Here is a 19,146-nt window from a genome sequence, read left to right as displayed (position 1 = left end):
CACTCACCTTGACATTTCCGATTTCTCATTGACGAAGAGAAAAAGTGATTGAGCAATAACTATTAAAGAGATGCTTTGTTTTTATTTATTTATGAGCTTTTAATTATTTGGCTTTTGATTTTTATTTATTATGGTGTTGTTTCTTTTGCATTAATGAATTTAATCTATTTTATTATTTTATGAGAATATAATTTATTTTATTTATTTATTTGAATAGAAATGGATTGTGGAGATTTATGCTTGGCAAACAGTGCAACTAGTCACACAATTCTGAAAAATAAGAAATATTTCTCTCATTTGATAAATAGAGAAGCAAGTGTGAGCACTATAACAGGAAGTGCAAAAATAATTGAAGGCTCTGGAAAAGCAAATATAATACTTCCTATGGGAGCACAACTTGAAATAGTTGATGCACTGTATTCCCTAAGTCTCAAAGAAACTTATTGAGTTTCAAAGATATTCGCAGAAATGGATATCATATTGAGACAATGAATGAAGAAAATATTGAATTTCTTCATATTACAAGTATTATCCATGGCTGTAAGAAAGTAGTAGAAAGACTACCAGCATTCTCCATTGGGTTGTATTACACTAAGATTAGTACAATTGAGGCAAATGCCATTGTAAACCAGAAGTTTACTGAAAATATTACTGTTTGGCATGACCGGTTAGGCCATCCCGAGTCAACAATGATGCGAAAAATAATCACAAATTCATGTGGGCATTCACTGAAGAACCAGAAGATTCTTCCTAATGATTTTTCATGTGCTGCTTGTTCTCAAGGAAAATTGATCATAAGGCCTTCACCAGCCAGGATAATTCATGAATCAATAAACTTTCTGGAACGTATTCAAGGAGACATTTGTGGGCCGATTCACCCACCATGTGGAACTTTCAGATATTTTATGGTTCTGATTGACGCATCAACAAGATGGTCACATGTTTCTTTGTTATCAACTCGCAACCTGGCATTTACGAGACTGCTTGCTCAGTTGATCAAATTACGAGCACACTTTCCAGATTTTCCCTTAAAGGCAATTTGCCTAGACAATGCTGGTGAATTCATGTCTCAAGCTTTTAATGATTGTTGCATGTCTATTGGGATAAGTCTTGAACATCCTGTAGCACATGTTCACACACAAAATGGTTTAGCTGAATCGTTAATTAAACGTCTTCAGTTGATTGCTAGACCATTGTTTATGAAATCAAAACTCTCAATCTCTGCATGGAGGCATGCTATATTACATGCAGCATCATTGATTCGCATAAGGCCAACGAGTAATCATCAGTTCTCCCCATCACAATTGATTATAGGTCAAGAACCAAATATTTCCCATCTTAAGATATTTGGATGTGCAGTATATGTTCCAATTGTTCCACCACAGCAAACTAAAATGGGACCTCAAAGGAGGTTAGGAATATATGTTGGATATATTCTGCATCAATCATTAAGTATTTAGAGCCATCCACAGGGGATTTATTTAAGGCCCGATTCGCAGATTATCATTTTAATGAGTCTGTTTTTCCAACACTAAGGGAAGAGAATAAACAGTTGGGAAAAGATATTAACTGGAATGAATTATCATTATCTTATCTTGATCCTCAAACTAAAGAATATGACTTAGAAGTCCAAAAGATAATTCATTTACAAAGCTTAGCAAACCAGTTACCAGATGCATTTACTGACCCAAAGAAAGTGACAATGTCACATATCCCAGCTGTAAATGCTCCAGTTAGAATGAATGTCCAAGAAGGACAAAATAAACCTGCTAATGAGTCTAAGGCACGCCTGAAGCGTGGTAGACCTGTCGGTTCTAAAGATAAAAATCCTCGGAAAAAAGGAGCAGAAATTGGCAATAATGAAACCGAGGTAATAACTATGAATGAAAAATCTCCAGAAGAGAACATGACACCAAAGAAAATTCAGGTACCTGATAATGAAGAGATCTCAACTAACTTTGTCATGTCTGGAATAACATGAAACTGAAATCAAATCGACGTCGATGATATTTTTGCAAAGTAGTAGTTGATCTTATGGATGAGGATCATGAACCAAAATCTATTGAAGAGTGTACACGAAGAAGTGATTGGCCAAAATGGAAAGAAGCAATAGATGCTGAATTAAAATCTCTTGCAAAAAGAGCAGTTTTTGGACATGTAGTCCGTACACCTAAAGGTGTGAAACCAGTGGGTTATAAATGGGTTTTGGTACGAAAGAAAAATGAAAACGGTGAGATTGTGAGATACAAAGCACATTTAGTTGCTCAAGGATTTTCACAAATACCCGGAATTGATTATGAGGAAACATACTCTCCTGTGGTGGATGCTACTACATTCAGGTTCCTTATCAGTCTGGCGATAAAGGAAAGACTTGATTTACGTTTATTGGATGTAGTCACAACTTACTTATATGGTCCATTGGATACTGATATTTACATGAAAGTCCCTGAAGGATTTAAACTGCCTGAAGCAGGAAATTCTAATTCTCGAGAAAGTTATAGCATAAAGTTAGATCAATCTTTTTATGGACTGAAACAGTCAGGACGTAAGTGGTATAATCGTCTAAATGAGTACTTGTTGAAAGAAGGCTATAAAAACGATTCTATCAGTCCATGCATCTTTATAAAAAGATTTGAAAAAGGATATGTTATCATTGCAGTGTATGTGGATGATTTGAACATCATTGGAACTCCTGAAGAGATCTCACATACAATGGAATACTTGAAGAAAGAATTTGAGATGAAGGATCTAGGAAAAACAAGATTTTGTTTGGGACTACAAATTGAGCACCTCAAGAATGGAATCTTAGTGCATCAAGAAACTTACACAGAAAAGGTGGCTAAACGATTTTCTATAGATCAAGCACATCCTTTAAGTAGTCCAATGGTTGTAAGATCACTCGATGTGAATAAATATCCCTTCCGCCCAAGAGAAAAGGATGAAGAAGTTCTTGGTCCTGAAGTACCATACTTAAGTGCAATAGGGGCATTAATGTACCTTGCCAGTCATACAAGACCTGATATATCATTTGCAGTGAATCTATTGGCAAGGTTTAATTCATGCCCAACTCGTAGGCATTGGAATGGGATAAAACATATACTTCGTTACCTCCAAGGTACGAAAGACATGGGTATATTCTTTCCTAATCCATCAACAGAAGATTTGATTGGTTTTGCAGATGCTGGGTACATGTCTGATCCCCACAATGCTAGATCACAAACATGATATATGTTTACTTGTGGTGGAACTGCTATATTTTGGCGTTCGATGAAGCAAACTATTGCAGCTACTTCTTCCAACCATGCAGAGTTTTAGCCATTCATGAAGTTAGTCGCGAGTGTGTATGGTTAAGATCAGTCATTCAACATATACGAGAAGATTGTGGTCTATCTACGGGGGAAAAAGCCCTAACAGTCATGTATGAGGACAATGATGCATGTATCGCTCAACTCAAAGATGGATACATTAAAGGAGACAGGACAAAGTACATTCTACCGAAATTCTTTTTCACTCATGATCTGCAGAAGAATGGCGATGTTCGTGTTGTTCAAGTTCGTTCAAGCGACAATCTGGCTGACTTATTCACCAAGGCGCTACCCACTGCTACTTTCAAGAAGTTGGTTCATCTTATCGGATTACGTCGTCTGAAGGATCTTGACGTCTGTACACATGAGGGGAAGTAATTGTGTGTTGCACTCTTTTTCCCTTAACCATGGTTTTTCCCATTGGATTTTCCTGGTGAGGTTTTTAATGAGGCAACATCTTACGCGCATAATAGACATCAAGAGAAAGTGTTATATTTACCTTTATTGTGATGTCGATTCTAGGAAGTCTTGCTCACCAAGATTTACTTGTACTTGGTCTCCAAGCTAAACCCTCTCATTGTATCACTATATAAGAAGTTCATTATTCATGGAATAAGACACACCAATTCAGGGGCGGATCTAGAAAATATTTTAATATGTGGCACATTATATATTTATATACTTATAAAATCTTATCATATATATATAAATTATAAATTTTATTATATATTAATAAATTGAATTATTCTTTAAATTATAATTTTGTAAAGTATAATTCTTTTAAAAATTTCTTTTAAAAAATTGAGTCAATTAATAAGATAAACAGGTTTATTATGTTAAATACTTTTATTGGTAATTTTAATATGTATTAAAAATAATAAACTAACACTTAAATGAAAAAATATATATATTTGAAAAGGTAAAAGCTAATATCAAAGTAAAGGAAGAAAAATAATTTTTTTTTCTATTAGATAGCAAAAAAGCAAAGAAGAAGAAATAGGGAAACTTGTTTTATAAAAATAAAAAAGTGAGTAAATACAATAAAAGTAAACAAAGCATGCTCAGGATATTGTTCGAACTTGGGCTGAATGTGACACTTTTTAGCTATTAAACCATAAGAGCTGACAACATCAATATGTATTTTTCTTTGTATTAGATATTTAGTATGTGGCATGTGCCACACCCCCTCAAAAGGTGGGTCCGCCCCTGCACCAATTCATTTTTTCTCTTCTCTTTTGTTCTTTACTCAAAACAAAATCTTCAATTTTGTTTTTACTTTTTTAACCATCCTCGATGCACACTGTATTTACAAACAGTTCTATTTCATGATCATTTACTTTACAATCAAAGTTATTGAATGAACGTAAGACGTTTTAAAAAAAGAAAGGATCTTCTAAACTAGTAATCATAAACCACTATTAGCATTTTTTAGTTAGAACCGGTATTCCGGTTAATGTAGTTGATTGATTGTCCTCCTATAATGTCAGATCGGAAGAAAATAAAGCAAGTTCCTAACATTTGAACACCCACCCAAAGTGATTTGAATTGATTCGAGAAAATCATATCTATATTATTAAAACTGAAGTACAAGATTGGAGTGTTTGGAGACTTGAATAGGAAGATCAAAAAAATTTATAGTGTTTGGAAACTTGAATAGTAGTCTTAATGAAATTTGTTTGGATACATGAATAGTAGTATCTATTAATTGTGTTTCCATATTTCACTTAGTTTAACAATTTAATTAATTATATTATCTTAATAATAATTTACATCATTAATTATATTACCATAATAATAATACTTCATATTTTTATTTATTAGTTAATCAATATTAACTTTGTGCCAATTATAAGATAAAAAATATTAAATAATTAGGTTTTTACATATGATTAAACGTTTTGTTTAGTTTATTTTACTAAAATATTTTTTTTTAGTTTCAATCGGTGAAAAATTACGTACCCAAAAACATAGTTCAAAGATATGTTTTTGTGAATAAAATAATAACTTAAATCAAAATAATTAAAATGTGTTACATTTATTGCCACTTAATTTTTCACTCCATATAATTATTTTACTTGATAAAAAACTCTTTCTATTTCACTTCATTTAACCAAACATAGAAAGAATTTTTTATTAATTTATAAAATCAGTTAGATATGAACATTGTTTGTCCATTTAGGTACATGTTGTTCCTTTTGGATATCTTTTTTTTTTAAAACCGAGTCTCGCTTGAATATTATAAACTTATGTGTGGATTTTGAGTTAGGTCATTCTGGATCTGGATGAATTCGGTTCTAATGTATAGGAACCTTAAAATATCTAAATAACCAATCTATTTAAAACAGGTTCGGATATTTGTAACAAAAATAGCCATATAACCTGATTCGGTCCAGATCTTTAGATTATAACCAATGTATAAAAGAACTCTTTCTATTTCACTTAATTTAGCCAAATACATAGAAAAATTTATAAAATCAGTTAGACATGAATATTATCTGTCCATTTAGGTACATGTTGTCCATTCTGGATCTGGATGAATTCGGTTCTGATGTATAGGAACCTAAAAATATTTAAATAACCAATGTATCTAAAACGGGTTCGGATATTTGTAACAAAAATAGTCATATAACATGATTCGGTCCAGGTCTTTTGAATATCGTTAGTTATATTATAATACATCTAAAATATATAACACTAATTATGAAAAGTAAATATCAATGTATAAAAATATGTTTCAGGGGCCAATTTAACAAAATATTAGTTGGTTCAGTTGAAATAAATATATATTAAAAAAATTATATGAACTGAAAAAAAATCAATATAAAAGTATTGTACATTTGGATTCAAAATCATTTCTTTTAACAACAAACTACACAAACATGTTGATTTGTATACAAATTTAAATTAAAATGTAAATATTTAATTAATATAGAAATATGTCTCATTGTTTAAACAAAATATCAATGTAAAAGTATTGTACAGTTGCGTTCTAAAATCATTAATTTTAACAACAAGCCAGATAAATATGTTGATTGGAAAGAGAATAAAACAAAGGTAGAGAAGCACATAGTTTACCAGAGACACTATAAGTCTATATGTGTCGAATTTATTATAAAGGAAATTTTACTAAGATAAATACATTCAATAAATACAAACAAATAATATATTTCATAAAAGTGAAAAATAATAAGCGCGGATCAAAATCTAGTTATAGTATTAGTATCAATCTATCAAAAAATGCAAACTACTTTCATGTCGAGTCGGTTTCTAAAACATGAGTGAAAAAGATCAAAACGGGACCCACACACGCGCCGCTACTTACTTCCTTTTCATCGCCAAAAGCAATTCATCAAAGTACCTCCTCTCTCTGAGCATACGCCGGCCATTTTCTCCGGTTATCTCTTCCTCCTCTCTCAGATCCGCCAGTGAGTCTGTTACCCTTTCACTTTATGTTCTTTTCCCCTTTTCCTTGTAAATCTGAAGGTGAACTTTTTTCCAAAAAAAAAAATCTGAAGGCGAACTCACTGTGTACAGTGATTGTTAACCTATTTTTAGTTTTCTGATTAATTAAATTGTTTTTATTTTTCTCTTTCCTCATGTTTTATTTTGCTGCATCCCGTCCATATTTTCAGAGAACAAATAAAATTGATACCTTTTGTTTTGAAAAAAATGACGTGACGTGATGTGATGTTGATGATGAAATCTTTTCACTTCACAGATGTTATTTGCAGTAGAAGGTGGAGGATTCTTCTCTTCATCAGCTTCCGGGTATAGCAACGGTCTAGCCCTTCTTCTACTAGGCCATAAGAATGAACAGAAACCTGTGAGGGTATCACCTTGGAGCCATTATCATTTGGTATCCGAACATACTGATACCAAGTTTCACTTTGATTCCTCTAAGAATTGGCTCTCACGTCGCTGCTCTTCCCTTATACGCTTTGGTCGCAAATCTGATAGACCGGGACAACCACAAGATTTGCCTTCTGACTCTTCAGTTCATAGCTGCGAGGGGAAGAAGGATCATGCACCACCACCTCCGAGTGTTGTTGACTATAACTCTGAAGTCAGTAATAGGTTTTCACTTAAGAGCAGCTTAAAGAAAAGATCATTTAGCGATGTTCTTCTTGCTGATGATGATGTGAGTAGAGACTGCGTGTTGGATCATGCTGACAGAAGGAAAGTTCAGTGGCCTGACACCTGTGGTATTGAGATTGCTGAGGTCAGAGAATTTGAGCCTAGGTATGTATGATGGATGCTCTCTCTTCTGAAATTACATTCATTTAAGCATTTGGATCAATCTTTATGTATGGTAATAGATGGTTTTAGAGTAGGGAATAACCAATGCCTGATATTTGATACTAAGCAGATGCATCTCACCTAGGGAAACAACTGACTTCCAATGAAAGTTAAGATCATTGCCTGATATTTGATAGTAATAACACTCTAAATCATGAATAAGCAGCCGTTTAATAGAACAAGAAAATATATTTAACTTATTTGTTCTTGAATAGATACTAGTAATAGCTATACCCTGACCGACAGACACAATGGTTTGTCTTCTTTTATAGAAGTTGTGCAATCGTTCATGTTGTCTTTCTTTTCTTGTTGTCATACCAAGAACCAATATGTTGAAAACATTTTTGCTATGATTGAATCTGCAGTGAAGTGGATGAATCAGATGATGAGTTGTATCATGGAAATAGAAAAAGCTGTATGTGCACAATCATGTAACCAGCTTCCCCCTTTAATTCGTCGGCCAGTATTTTAAACTCAACAAAGCAGAAGCTGAAGACATGTGTTCAGAAACAAAGGGCTTTCAAACGCAGCTCATATTGTTGAGGTAGATAGCTCTCCGAGTTCTTGTCCTCTCTTATCATGTGCACCTTTTTGATATTTAAATAGAGAGAGAGAGAGAGAGAGAGAGAGAGAGAGAGAGAGAGAGAGAGATGAGTATAGTTTGCCAAAAAAAAAAAAGATTGGATAAGAAGAGGAACTTTCGGATGTGTACCTTTTGTAGCCACTTGATGATTTGTCAATTCTTTGCTGTGTTAGAGAGATTATTCAATGTACAACCATCTCTCTAATGCTTATACCATGTCTTGTAATGATAAAATCCACACCACAGCTTTTGGAGTTGAAAATCCAACATTCATCTTTTTATACTTTCCTTTCTCAGTTTGTCCTTTATAACTTTGGAATTTAGATTCAGTAACTCAAGTTTAACTGTGGTCCACTCGCTATGGACGCGCGTGGGTGATTCCCCAGCACCTACCATTTGACAAAAGATCATTTGTGCAAAGTGGTGAGACTTGGCGATATTTCATCCACACACACATTACCAAAAGACACACTACAGAACCCATTAGAACACAACCTGAAGATTTCAGACAATTCAAAGTTAAAAAAAAGAGCCATTAACGGAAGATGTCATTAGCTTCACCGATTCAGTGCATCAGAATTATAAATCCATCATCTTCATCATCTTCTTTGACAACTTCGTCGTCTTTGAGATTCTCAACGAGTAAGCCATGCGTCTTCATCATCAGATGTTCTCAGGCCGATGGTCCTTTGAGAAGGCCCTCGGCTCCTCCTACTCTCCGGGAACCTACACCTCCCCAAAAACCTGCTCCTCCTACGCCGTCTACTTCTCCTCCACCACCACCACCGCAGAAAGCTGTGGCTGTTGATGGAAAGAGTGTAACCACGGTGGAGTTTCAGAGGCAAAAAGCTAAAGAGCTTCAGGATTACTTTAAGCAGAAGAAGCTTGAAGCTGCTGGTCAAGGTCCCTTTTTTGGTTTCCAACCCAAAAACGAGATCTCCAATGGAAGGTCAATTCTCGTGTATTTTGTTTGATGTGTCCTAATAGCTCCAACATATAATTATATATATATATATATAGAGAGAGAGATGGAATTTGATAACTGTGAGTCTTCTTGGATACTGGTAGTCTAGAGAACAAACTATGTCCAATTTGCTGATGTTTTCTGTTTCATTCATAAGCTTATATGCATCATGATCAGGCTCTTATGACACATTAGTTTGCAAATGTTATTATTGACATATCAATCAGTAAAACTGATGTTTCATCATCTGCAGCATAACTTTCAAAATCAAACATACAGAGGCTAAAGTTTCAAACTTGATGATTTCTGTCATGATTGTTTTAGCCTCTTGCCTGTGCATTTGTCAAAACTCATGAGAGTCTGCTATGCATCCATTTCTTGCTAATAATCACACAAAAAAAACTGTGGTTGATTCATGAATTAGTTGGGCACTTGCTGGACATGAGATATATCTATGTGTGTTGTTTTGCAGGTGGGCTATGTTTGGTTTTGCGGTGGGGATGCTGACAGAGTATGCAACAGGATCAGACCTTGTGGACCAAGTTAAAATCCTTCTCTCCAATTTCGGCATTCTAGACTTGGAATAATAATGAAAAAAAGAGTGTTGTTGGTGTTATATAGATATGATCTTTCTCTGATTCCCTTATGTTCAATCTTCATCTGCTTGTTTATTATTCTTCCTCCTGTATATGCTGCATCTCTTAAGATCTTTAAATACAGGGCCCTTTTGTTGTTCAACCACTTTTTTTCTTCAAATGTTATAAATATGATCTATGGATCGATTCTAAAAATGTATACAAAAGGGTATGTAAACATAAATGATCCCAAAGAAAAATTCATTCTCAATTAAGTATATGTTCAATATCCTCCTCTCCAAAGAAGTTGGTCTCAGATGATCGATCTTAAGGAATCTGTGCAATCTCGAGAAAGATCTTGTGGAGAGACTGAGGCTTTGAGAAGAAAGGAGAATGATCACTTCCTTTGATCTTGTAGACTCCTTCAGGGCTGTTCTCTCTCACTAGCTTCTCTTGAACGTCTGGTGAGAGTGCAAGGTCGTCTAGTGTCTGAATATAGAATCTTCTCCCTTTACCATATCTTTCTGTGGTCAGTGTTACCTTCTCCATCATCGGTCCAAGCGGTACAGGCCGCATCGACATCATCGCCAATGCTATATCCTGCAAACCATAAACCAGAATCAATTACAGTGATTACCAATCAAAAACGCTAACTCAGTGTGTAAAAGGAGTACCTTGTTGGGAGATTGATTGAAATACAAGCCTTTCATGTGTTGTTTCTCGAACATGAACCCTGTAGGAGGCTCATCTTTTCCATTTCCATAGATCAAGAACTGCGACTCTTTCATGAACCTCTCTGCGGAACCAAGCTGCAGCAGTGTAGACAGTTTCTCTCACAAATGCCAGAAACAAAGACTAAATAGTGTTTTCTTTAAAGGGATGATGGAAATGAGCTAAAAGAGTGTTTAGTATTTACCTCTTCGGAGAAAACATCAAAGGGTCTTTGGCCATCAGAAACCATGGTTGCACATACGAATATAGCTTTGGAGATTTTCTCTGGAAACCGCTCTAAAGCGTATGAAATGGACGCACCTCCAGTACTATGACCAACCAGAATAACCTGCATATAACAACAAACTCATCATGTCTCTCATTCTCCCAAATCAAGAGGCTTTCAATGCTCACAAAGAGAGTAAAGTCTAACCTTCTCTTCCTCAGGGAGATTTTCAAGGTACTCAATTAATGGTTTTGAGTATTCCTCCAAGGTAGAGACAGTGTTTGTGTCAGTCATATTAAAACCAGATCCAGTGAGGTCCACCGTAATAGGAGACAGTCCTGACTCTTCCAGTGAAGCAACGATTTTGTACCAACACCACGCCCCAAAGCCTTCACCGTGCACCAAGACGAATTTCTTCACAGTCAAGCTCTCTGATGAAAAATCTGGTACCTGGAGATACAAGGAAAGAAGATACATGATTTAAAACTAAACTTCTATAACCATTCATTGTTACAACATCTTAAAATGTCTCAAAGAATCAGGAGCTTCTCTTCTAGTCATAGCAGCATAAACTGTTAAGTAGCAGACAAGAGGAGAGACATAAGTTCTTCAGACAATAACAAATACTACATTCATAAGCTTTTATAGAACATCTGGTCCCAACCCAATGTCAGTATCAGACTAAACAACATTTATTTTCTAGATAAAGTTTGCATTTCCAACAGATAAGTTAGGAATCTCTGAGCACTTTCAACATCTCTTTTCTAATTTTAAACAAAAGAATCTTTATCTTCTCCACTTTAGTTATAACCTTTTATTCTCAAAAAAAAAATATATATATATAAAAAGGCAAAGACCCAGTTGAAATAATCATTACATCATATATAAAATGATTAGATGAGTAAAAAGATTTGAACTTTTCAAGAAAAGATTCACAATTTGTAGTGATTCAGAAGTAGTAGTAATGAGAAGTGAGAACCTGCTTGGCGCCATTAGAAAACGGGTCAGAGAGGGTCCGTTGTTTCCTGGTGCTAGTAGACCCGACCCGTCTAGACATGGATCCGTCGAATCTCTGAGAAAGCTGAGTCTGGTGAATGGCCATGGACAGAGCTCGACGATGCAGCATCTCTTCATCAGCAAGCAGTTTTCTCTGAGAACGATTCATTCTCTTGCTCTTAGATCCATCTTTGCTGTCTTTCTTCATCATGGACATGATCTTGTTACCCATCTTTTCTTCCAAATCAAAAGACCCCAAGAAGCTGAATTCGAGTTTCGATTCAAAGAAATTCTGGCATGTTTCCGAGAAAGTCAAAGTTCGTTTGCCCTAGATGGGATCAAGCAGTACCCTTATTACTTCCAGAGAGAGAGAGAGAGAGAGTAGGTGAAGGAAGCAATCGGTCATTAACTGCGTATACAGTTGTTTCTGAATTTTTGTACCACCGCAAGAAAAAAAATAACAAAGGACAGAGACAGATTTGGACATAAGGAGGCAAAACAAAGTGTGTTCTTTTTTTTTTTGACAGCAGTAAAACAAAGTGTGTTGATGCTGTAGATTGGACATTAGAGATTCACAAAATTCTAATTCACACTGCTGCTTCCTTCCAGCGTGTGGCATTTTTTTTTTCTGAACTTGAAAGTCAAAATATTATTTTACTTCCGGTGGGAATGTATACATGAGTTTTTGACTTTTTTTTCAACATACTGAACTGGATTTCATCCTAGATAAAACATTACATGTGACGTGTATTCCATTTTGTCTACCTAAGCATATTGGATTTGATTTTGGTAACGTTTTAGTTTGTCTCTGTTTTCATCTGGTTGTACAAAAAAGAACTTTCTGAAAGAAGTTTCAGATGTTTAAAAGAAATTAATTAATTTAACATTTTTGAAAATTATTTTCTTGAAAAATTATAGGCTTTAATTGGTAACCATGAAAATGAAAAAAATGAACAGAAAAAATTGAACAAATTTTCATTTAAGGAATTGAATTGGAAAAAAAAGTTGAACATTGAGGAACAAACGTTCCTTATCGATTTTGGAAGGGGAAAATACTTCTTCATTAATTCCTCTTTTTATGAGGAACATAGAGGAATTTGGTGGGGTCCATACATAATAATTTGACAAAAAAATCAACATAATCTAATCTATTAAAAGTGAAGTACAAATAAAAATTAACCTTTAAACTTGCATAATATTTACAATCATATGCCACTGAATTAATTAATAAATATAATTTAAGTATTTATTGTATTTTCCTTAAATGACTAATATTAAAACTACTACTTGCTATATTCTAGCTAACCAACAAACTTACCATATTTTGATATTCTATGCAATTAATTAAAAATAAATTTCTATTATTGTTATTATTTTAGTGTTGTAACTAAAAATAACATAAAATTTAAATATATTGACATACACACACAAATTATTTATTTAAATCCAGTATAACAATGTAAAACGTTAGATAGATCAAAAAAGTTGAAGAATGAATAATGGTTACTTACGTTGTTGTTTTAGTACATTCGGTCTCATGCATTGATGATGATTTAAATTTTGTGAAAATATGTCGTAACTATATGTAATTAGACATATGCAGTAATAATAATTATTATGCAGTTGAATAGAGAAAAATACAATACTGTTTTAAAATTACATACTTATATTTTACCTTATTTATTAATAATAAATTTATGTATCTATTTAATAAATTTAGAATGCAATATTTTTGAAAGCTATGTAGTTATATTTTTCATTATTTATTGGTGATATCTAAAAAATAAGAACCACATAAAAGAGTTATTTACATGATATATAATTAAAATATAAGTTAGTATGTAAATATATTAGACATATGCATTAATAATAATTGTCACGCAGTTGACAGAATACATATTATTAGTTTTGGTTCGGATTCAATCATGATGTATAGGAACCTAAAATATTCAAATAACCAATATCATTTAGTTATATAGTGACACATCTAAAATATATGATACTAATTATAAAAAATCAAAAATCAAAATTAAAACCCGCACGGGTGTGCGGGTCAAGCTCTAGTTGGTATTAATTTTGAGGAACAACAAATTCATCATAATTTTTTCATAAAAGGTGGTCACCAATTGGAGCCTATATCTAATTTTTTTATGAAGTTTTTAAATTAAATTCATTATCATGTATATGAAGCAAATGCTATTGTAATATAACTTCTTCTCCACTAAATTTATATATTAAATTAAATTTAATCGATTGATGGAATACCTATGTAGCGAAATGACATTGGCTCATTGTGATTTACATGAAAATAAAAATAAGAATTGTTTCATGTTTATATTTTTCAGAAAATTAGTAGATAGAACTAGACATTAGAAAGATGAAAAAGGAAGTCTTTGACTGAAAAATACTTTCAGAGAAACATTGAGCAGAAAATTTAGTTATTCCTAGTTATTCTCATAAATTATCAATGGTGAAAGTATTATTTTCTTTATTTTCTCCAATTACTGTTGAAGTGGAAGAAAATGGAGAAATTACCACTAATACTATTTTCAAGATACCACTTTTTATGTTTACACTAACCAACTTTACCACTAAATTTTTAATAGGCAAAATACTATTATACCCCTCATTTCATTAATTTTGACCAAGATCTATCTCTTCTCCATATCTCTGTCACGAGATGAAATTGAGATCAAATTGAGACAAACTCCGGCGAACTTGACCGACGATCTCGAATATCGCCACCGTCTTCGATTTGGAAGAGAGCGACGAACTCGTCCATGTCAATGAATCTGTTACCGTCGAGATATAACTCTTTCATCATCAACGCTGTTTCTTCCGGCAACGCCGTGGGACTGAGAGCTCCGATCACGTCATTGAGCTATGGAGATTTCCCGTCTCCGTTTTTTTTGGACCGTTGGAGTTATCTTCTTAATCCGACTCGAATTATACTCACTTCTATCTTTATTGGATTAGGTTATTCTTAGCATGTTATTACATGGGATCTAAATCAGTGAATGTAAGGTCGAGAAACTTTGAAACTTACACTTATTGGATAGGGAGATTACACATGCAGAGTTTGTGATATTTGTCTTTGCTACGACTTTTAGACATAGTTCTGAAGAGATCTAGTTGTTTAAAATGAGAAAGTTTTCTCTTTTGACTTTGCTACAGAATTTTCATGAGCTTACGGCTTGATGATATACATAATACATGCATATGTAGAGCTACTGATTAAGATGACACTATGACAACTTTCAAGCTAGACAATGAGATTAAGATGCGTGTATGCCTCTTGCAATACCAAGGGGTTTCGAAGTTAAATGAGAGCACGCAACTGTGTTACAAGTTGCTCAAGTTCATCAAAGAGAAACTATATGAGGACATGGGTAATGGATTGAGTGAGCAGTTTCTGATTGAATCTGAGATGAATGTACATGGAACCCGGCGTGGAACTGAAAGCCTCAAGAGGAGTTTGCAGACTGTCAACGGTTTGTTGGTTGAGAAAGACAATGAGATTGCATCAAACTCAGAGTCATTGATGTCTACTGAAGCCAAACAACCAATCAGTGGAGGTGAGTTTCATTTCAACATAGGTTTTATTACATGTTTGTCTGTGTTAAGTGTTTCACCTTTTGTCTGATTTTAGAAACTCCTGAGAGCTGCACTGAGAGCAGAGACTCTAGTAACGAGTTTGTTAAGAGAGAAGCTGTATTTCAAGGAACAAGAAATCGAACAGCTGCAAGCTGAAGTAGCAGCAGCTGTAAGAGGTAACGAAGTTCTCCAACGTGAAATCCAGAGCGTCTTAGACAGCCTCTCAGTAAAAACACACCAATTAAAAGACTTCAAGATTCAGGTACTTCATAAGTAATTAGTTAAGATCCTTGAGTGTTTTTCTGATGATGATGATGATGTTGACATCAGATGGTGAAGAAGGATGAGAACGTGAAACGGCTTGAAACTAATCTCCAAGAAGCTGCTAAACAGTTAGCTAGCATGAAAGTTGCATTACCAAAAGTGTTGGAGGAAAGAGAAGAGATGTGTAAGGAAGTGAATGACTGCAGAAAGATAAATATGGATTTGGAGTTAGAGAAGGAGATGTTGAAGGAGGTGAAGAAATTTGAAGAGGACACGCTCCTCAAGGAAGGACAGATCACAATACTAAAAGACACGCTTGGAAGCAAGCATTTTGATCTCCTTAGCAGTCCTGACTTCTCATACAACGAGTTCTTAGTCCAATATGACAAAGATAATAGATGTATAGGCTTACGTTTTTGCGTGCTTGGTTCTTTTTTGCCTTATAAATTATTTATAAATAGTGTATAAAATGTATAAACTTTACGAATGCTTTATAAATCCTTATAAAATATATTTTACAAACCCTTATAAATTCTTTTATTATATTTTCTAAATGGTTATAAACTTTTTAAATGATTTAGAATTCTTCTAACTGATTTATTTTACATTTATAAACCCTTATAAATTGTCTAAGCAAAGATATTCTTTTATGTTTTATAAACCTTTATATATATAAAAATATTATTCATATACTACTTTATAAAAACTTATAAATTGTTTTGATGTACTATCAGAATATCATAAATCCAGATTTTTAATAATATTAGTTTTAAAAGTGACATAAACTGATTTACAAACCATTTAAAACCCTTATAAACCCCTCATAAATTGGTGTATAAACTTTATAAATCATTTTTATAAACTTTATGATTTTTTTATAAACCCTTATAAATTATTTAAATGATTATATAAAACCTTATAAATATTTTTGTATATTCTTATAAGTGATTTTATCAAGGTTTATAAATAATTTGTAGGGATATATGTATAAACTATTGATAAAGGTTTATAAATGATTTCTAAATCGTTAAAATGATTTATAAACATTTATAATCCTTATAAAGCCTCATAGTCTGAATTTATAAGCTCTTATAAATCAAGTATACTTTAATAATTTATTTAGAAAGACATATAGACTGATTTTATAAACTCTTATAAAGTCTTATAAATTGTTTTCATAAACTTTATGAATTTTTATAAACCCTTATAAATTATGTATATATCATTAAACCCCCTTCTAAAAAAATTTACAAACCCTTATAAATTCTTTTATTAGATTTTCTGAATGGTTATAAACTTTTTAAATGATTTAGAATTCTTTTAACTGATTTATTTTACCTTTATAAACCCTTATAAATTGTCTAAGCAGAGATATTCTTTTCTATTTTATAAACCTTTATATTTATTATTCAAATACTACTTTATAAAAACTTATAAATTGTTTTGATGTATTATCAGAATATCACAAAACCCAGATTTATAATAATATTAGTTTTAAATGTGACATAAACAGATTTATAAATAATTTAAAAAGCCTTGTAAACCCCTCATAAGTTGGTGTATAAATTTTATAAATTGTTTTTATAAACTTTATGAATGTTTTATAAACCCTTATAAATTATTTAAATGGTTATATAAGGGTTTGTAAATATTTGGTATATTTTTATAAGTGATTTTATAAAGGTTTATAAATCATTTATAAGAATATATAAATAAACTATTGATAAAGGTTTATAAATGATTTCTAAATCTTTAAAAATGATTTATAAACATTTATAAGTTATTTATGATCGTCATAAAGCCTTATAAACTGAAGCCTTATAAACTGAATTTATAAACTCTTATAAATGAAGTATACTTTAATAATTTATTTAGAAAACCTTATAGACTGATTTTATAAACTCTTCAGGCTTGACAAAGAACTATATAAGCAAATCCGACTCGGCGGCTGATAACCTGCAGAGTCCACTTGTGGAGCTAACGCTTTAGCAACTGAAACCAAGTGCTGAACTTTCAACATCCCTCCTCTTCCTATTGTCAGCTTGCTTCCCATGTTTTCCCTGGCGACGTTTCCCGGAATATTTGCTGTTGTCGCCTTCAAAAACTTGTATTTATACCTAAGAAACAACCAGCTCTATGAGTTTTTAAGCCATAAGTTGTAGGATTCAATCAACTAACGCTAGAGAAGGGATTAGTTTAATTGTTACCTGTAAGAGACTTCAGTATCGCAATGAAAGATAAGGAGAAGATCAGTGTTGGCGTAATACATGAAGTCTATCTGGAAAAGAAGAGTACACCCAACATGATTCTCCCGATACATATCCAAGAAACTAACAAGTGAGAAACAAAACAAGACCTGTAAGTCTCCATGTCCTTCTCTTCTAAAGGTAACACAAGGAGGAGACTTTTGAAGGCTAATCTGCACGCTTGATCCAGGCCACTCAAGATCATCTATTGCTTCTTTCAACGCCGCTGACTGATACATTTTAACAATCATCTGAGAAAGCTCTCTGACTAGCTAGCAATGATACACTTCACTAGATCATACGTTACCTTTACAGTAAAAGTAATCGGTGTGGTTCCTGCCTGCTCAAAGTTATAGTCCCATTCACTAGTCTCTGGGATTCTCGTTCTTATCTCAGAGTAGATGCACGAGTTCAGAGTATCAACAGACCTAATAAACCACAAACATCATCTGCTAAAACTACACGAACTAAGAGGATGAATGATTTGTTTTATCATACTTGAGAAGAAGCTCCATGTCAGGGCCTGGATACTTGATCTCTATAGTATTTGAATGTCCAGGTGATGAGAATGTGTTCAGAAAGCCCTAAGCTGATTCCAAATCTAGGTCTCCCTTCAGCTCCGTTCTCGTACTTTGTGAATAGCTTCTCACATACATACAACGTTACGGATTCTACAGTTTGGTGAATTGAATTTGAAGATTTGGGGGGAGAAATCGATACCTCGCGTTGGAGATAGACCTTGGCTTGAAGACAGCCTGATTCCTCCACGATCAAGACGATTAATTCCTTGCTCGGATAACTCCACTAAAGCATCCTGTAAGCATCGAAGTGAATCTGTGAAGAAAGATCGATGACGTAAAACGCTAGATTGGGGGTTTTTAAGGAGAATGGAGATGAACCTGCTCACTCTTTCCAACTTCAACCATACAGCACATGGATCACGTAACACTTGCACTGTCAGTGTCATGATCTCTTTAAGTGAGCTCCTTGACACCAATCTACATACAGAAAGACAGCATATACAAACAAGATTAAGGTTTAATTTGGTATTTGAAAAAATCAAACAGAGTTCGACATCAATACTGCTGATTTATTATTTTATAAACTGAATTAGGATTTTATAAACAAGAGCAAATATTGACTTAGTTACCAATTCATCTTGTACTTTCGGATGCTTCTTAGCTTCTTCCTTTTGTGCTTTCTTCAGCTTCTTCTCAGCACCAATCATTATCTTCTTCTGATATATAAGAGCTGCTTTCTCGTCAGCCCTGGCCTTTTTCTCTTCTAACTCCTCCTACTCTTTCTTAAGCTCATCGGAGCCAGAAATCTACTCGAGATTCTGTCAAATTCCTGGAAGCAACGGATTCAACATCACGCTACATGAAA

At 33.4% G+C, this 19,146-nt stretch overlaps 5 protein-coding genes and 1 long non-coding RNA gene across 6 annotated transcripts; 3 read left to right on the top strand and 3 right to left on the bottom strand.

The window, feature by feature from the left end:
- Positions 1 to 6,454: 6,454 nt before the first annotated feature.
- Positions 6,455 to 7,098, bottom strand: LOC130495253 (uncharacterized). The gene is made up of 2 exons (XR_008934524.1): positions 6,958 to 7,098; positions 6,455 to 6,793 (listed from the first exon to the last, which is right to left on the bottom strand). It is a non-coding gene; the product is annotated as an uncharacterized LOC130495253 (long non-coding RNA).
- LOC108808828 (uncharacterized) lies at positions 6,573 to 8,467 on the top strand. Its single transcript, XM_018580929.2, has 3 exons — positions 6,573 to 6,730; positions 7,024 to 7,544; positions 7,967 to 8,467. Exons 2-3 carry the CDS (start codon positions 7,024 to 7,026, stop codon positions 8,034 to 8,036), a joined length of 591 nt encoding a protein of 196 aa, XP_018436431.1. The 5' UTR covers positions 6,573 to 6,730; the 3' UTR covers positions 8,037 to 8,467.
- A 146-nt stretch (positions 8,468 to 8,613) lies between these two features.
- LOC108808845 (light-harvesting complex-like protein OHP2, chloroplastic) lies at positions 8,614 to 9,886 on the top strand. The gene is made up of 2 exons (XM_018580945.2): positions 8,614 to 9,133; positions 9,621 to 9,886. Exons 1-2 carry the CDS (start codon positions 8,730 to 8,732, stop codon positions 9,733 to 9,735), a joined length of 519 nt encoding a protein of 172 aa, XP_018436447.1. The 5' UTR covers positions 8,614 to 8,729; the 3' UTR covers positions 9,736 to 9,886.
- Positions 9,874 to 12,100, bottom strand: LOC108808818 (putative methylesterase 14, chloroplastic). The gene is made up of 5 exons (XM_018580920.2): positions 11,640 to 12,100; positions 10,868 to 11,110; positions 10,640 to 10,783; positions 10,398 to 10,532; positions 9,874 to 10,323 (listed from the first exon to the last, which is right to left on the bottom strand). The coding sequence occupies exons 1-5, from the start codon at positions 11,886 to 11,888 to the stop codon at positions 10,051 to 10,053; spliced, it is 1,044 nt and encodes a 347-aa protein (XP_018436422.1). The 5' UTR covers positions 11,889 to 12,100; the 3' UTR covers positions 9,874 to 10,050.
- Positions 12,101 to 14,338: 2,238 nt separating this feature from the next.
- LOC108846600 (uncharacterized) lies at positions 14,339 to 15,890 on the top strand. Its single transcript, XM_056986698.1, has 3 exons — positions 14,339 to 15,231; positions 15,306 to 15,512; positions 15,581 to 15,890. Exons 1-2 carry the CDS (start codon positions 14,904 to 14,906, stop codon positions 15,404 to 15,406), a joined length of 429 nt encoding a protein of 142 aa, XP_056842678.1. The 5' UTR covers positions 14,339 to 14,903; the 3' UTR covers positions 15,407 to 15,512; positions 15,581 to 15,890.
- A 1,518-nt stretch (positions 15,891 to 17,408) lies between these two features.
- Positions 17,409 to 18,396, bottom strand: LOC130494722 (uncharacterized). The gene is made up of 5 exons (XM_056990014.1): positions 18,259 to 18,396; positions 18,068 to 18,188; positions 17,871 to 17,990; positions 17,722 to 17,792; positions 17,409 to 17,631 (listed from the first exon to the last, which is right to left on the bottom strand). Exons 1-5 carry the CDS (start codon positions 18,273 to 18,275, stop codon positions 17,409 to 17,411), a joined length of 552 nt encoding a protein of 183 aa, XP_056845994.1. The 5' UTR covers positions 18,276 to 18,396.
- Between the last annotated feature and the right edge of the window lie 750 nt (positions 18,397 to 19,146).

This window comes from Raphanus sativus, chromosome 1 (assembly GCF_000801105.2).
Source record: "Raphanus sativus cultivar WK10039 chromosome 1, ASM80110v3, whole genome shotgun sequence".
Taxonomy (NCBI): domain Eukaryota; kingdom Viridiplantae; phylum Streptophyta; class Magnoliopsida; order Brassicales; family Brassicaceae; genus Raphanus; species Raphanus sativus.
This window is presented reverse-complemented; position numbering and strand designations above follow the sequence as displayed.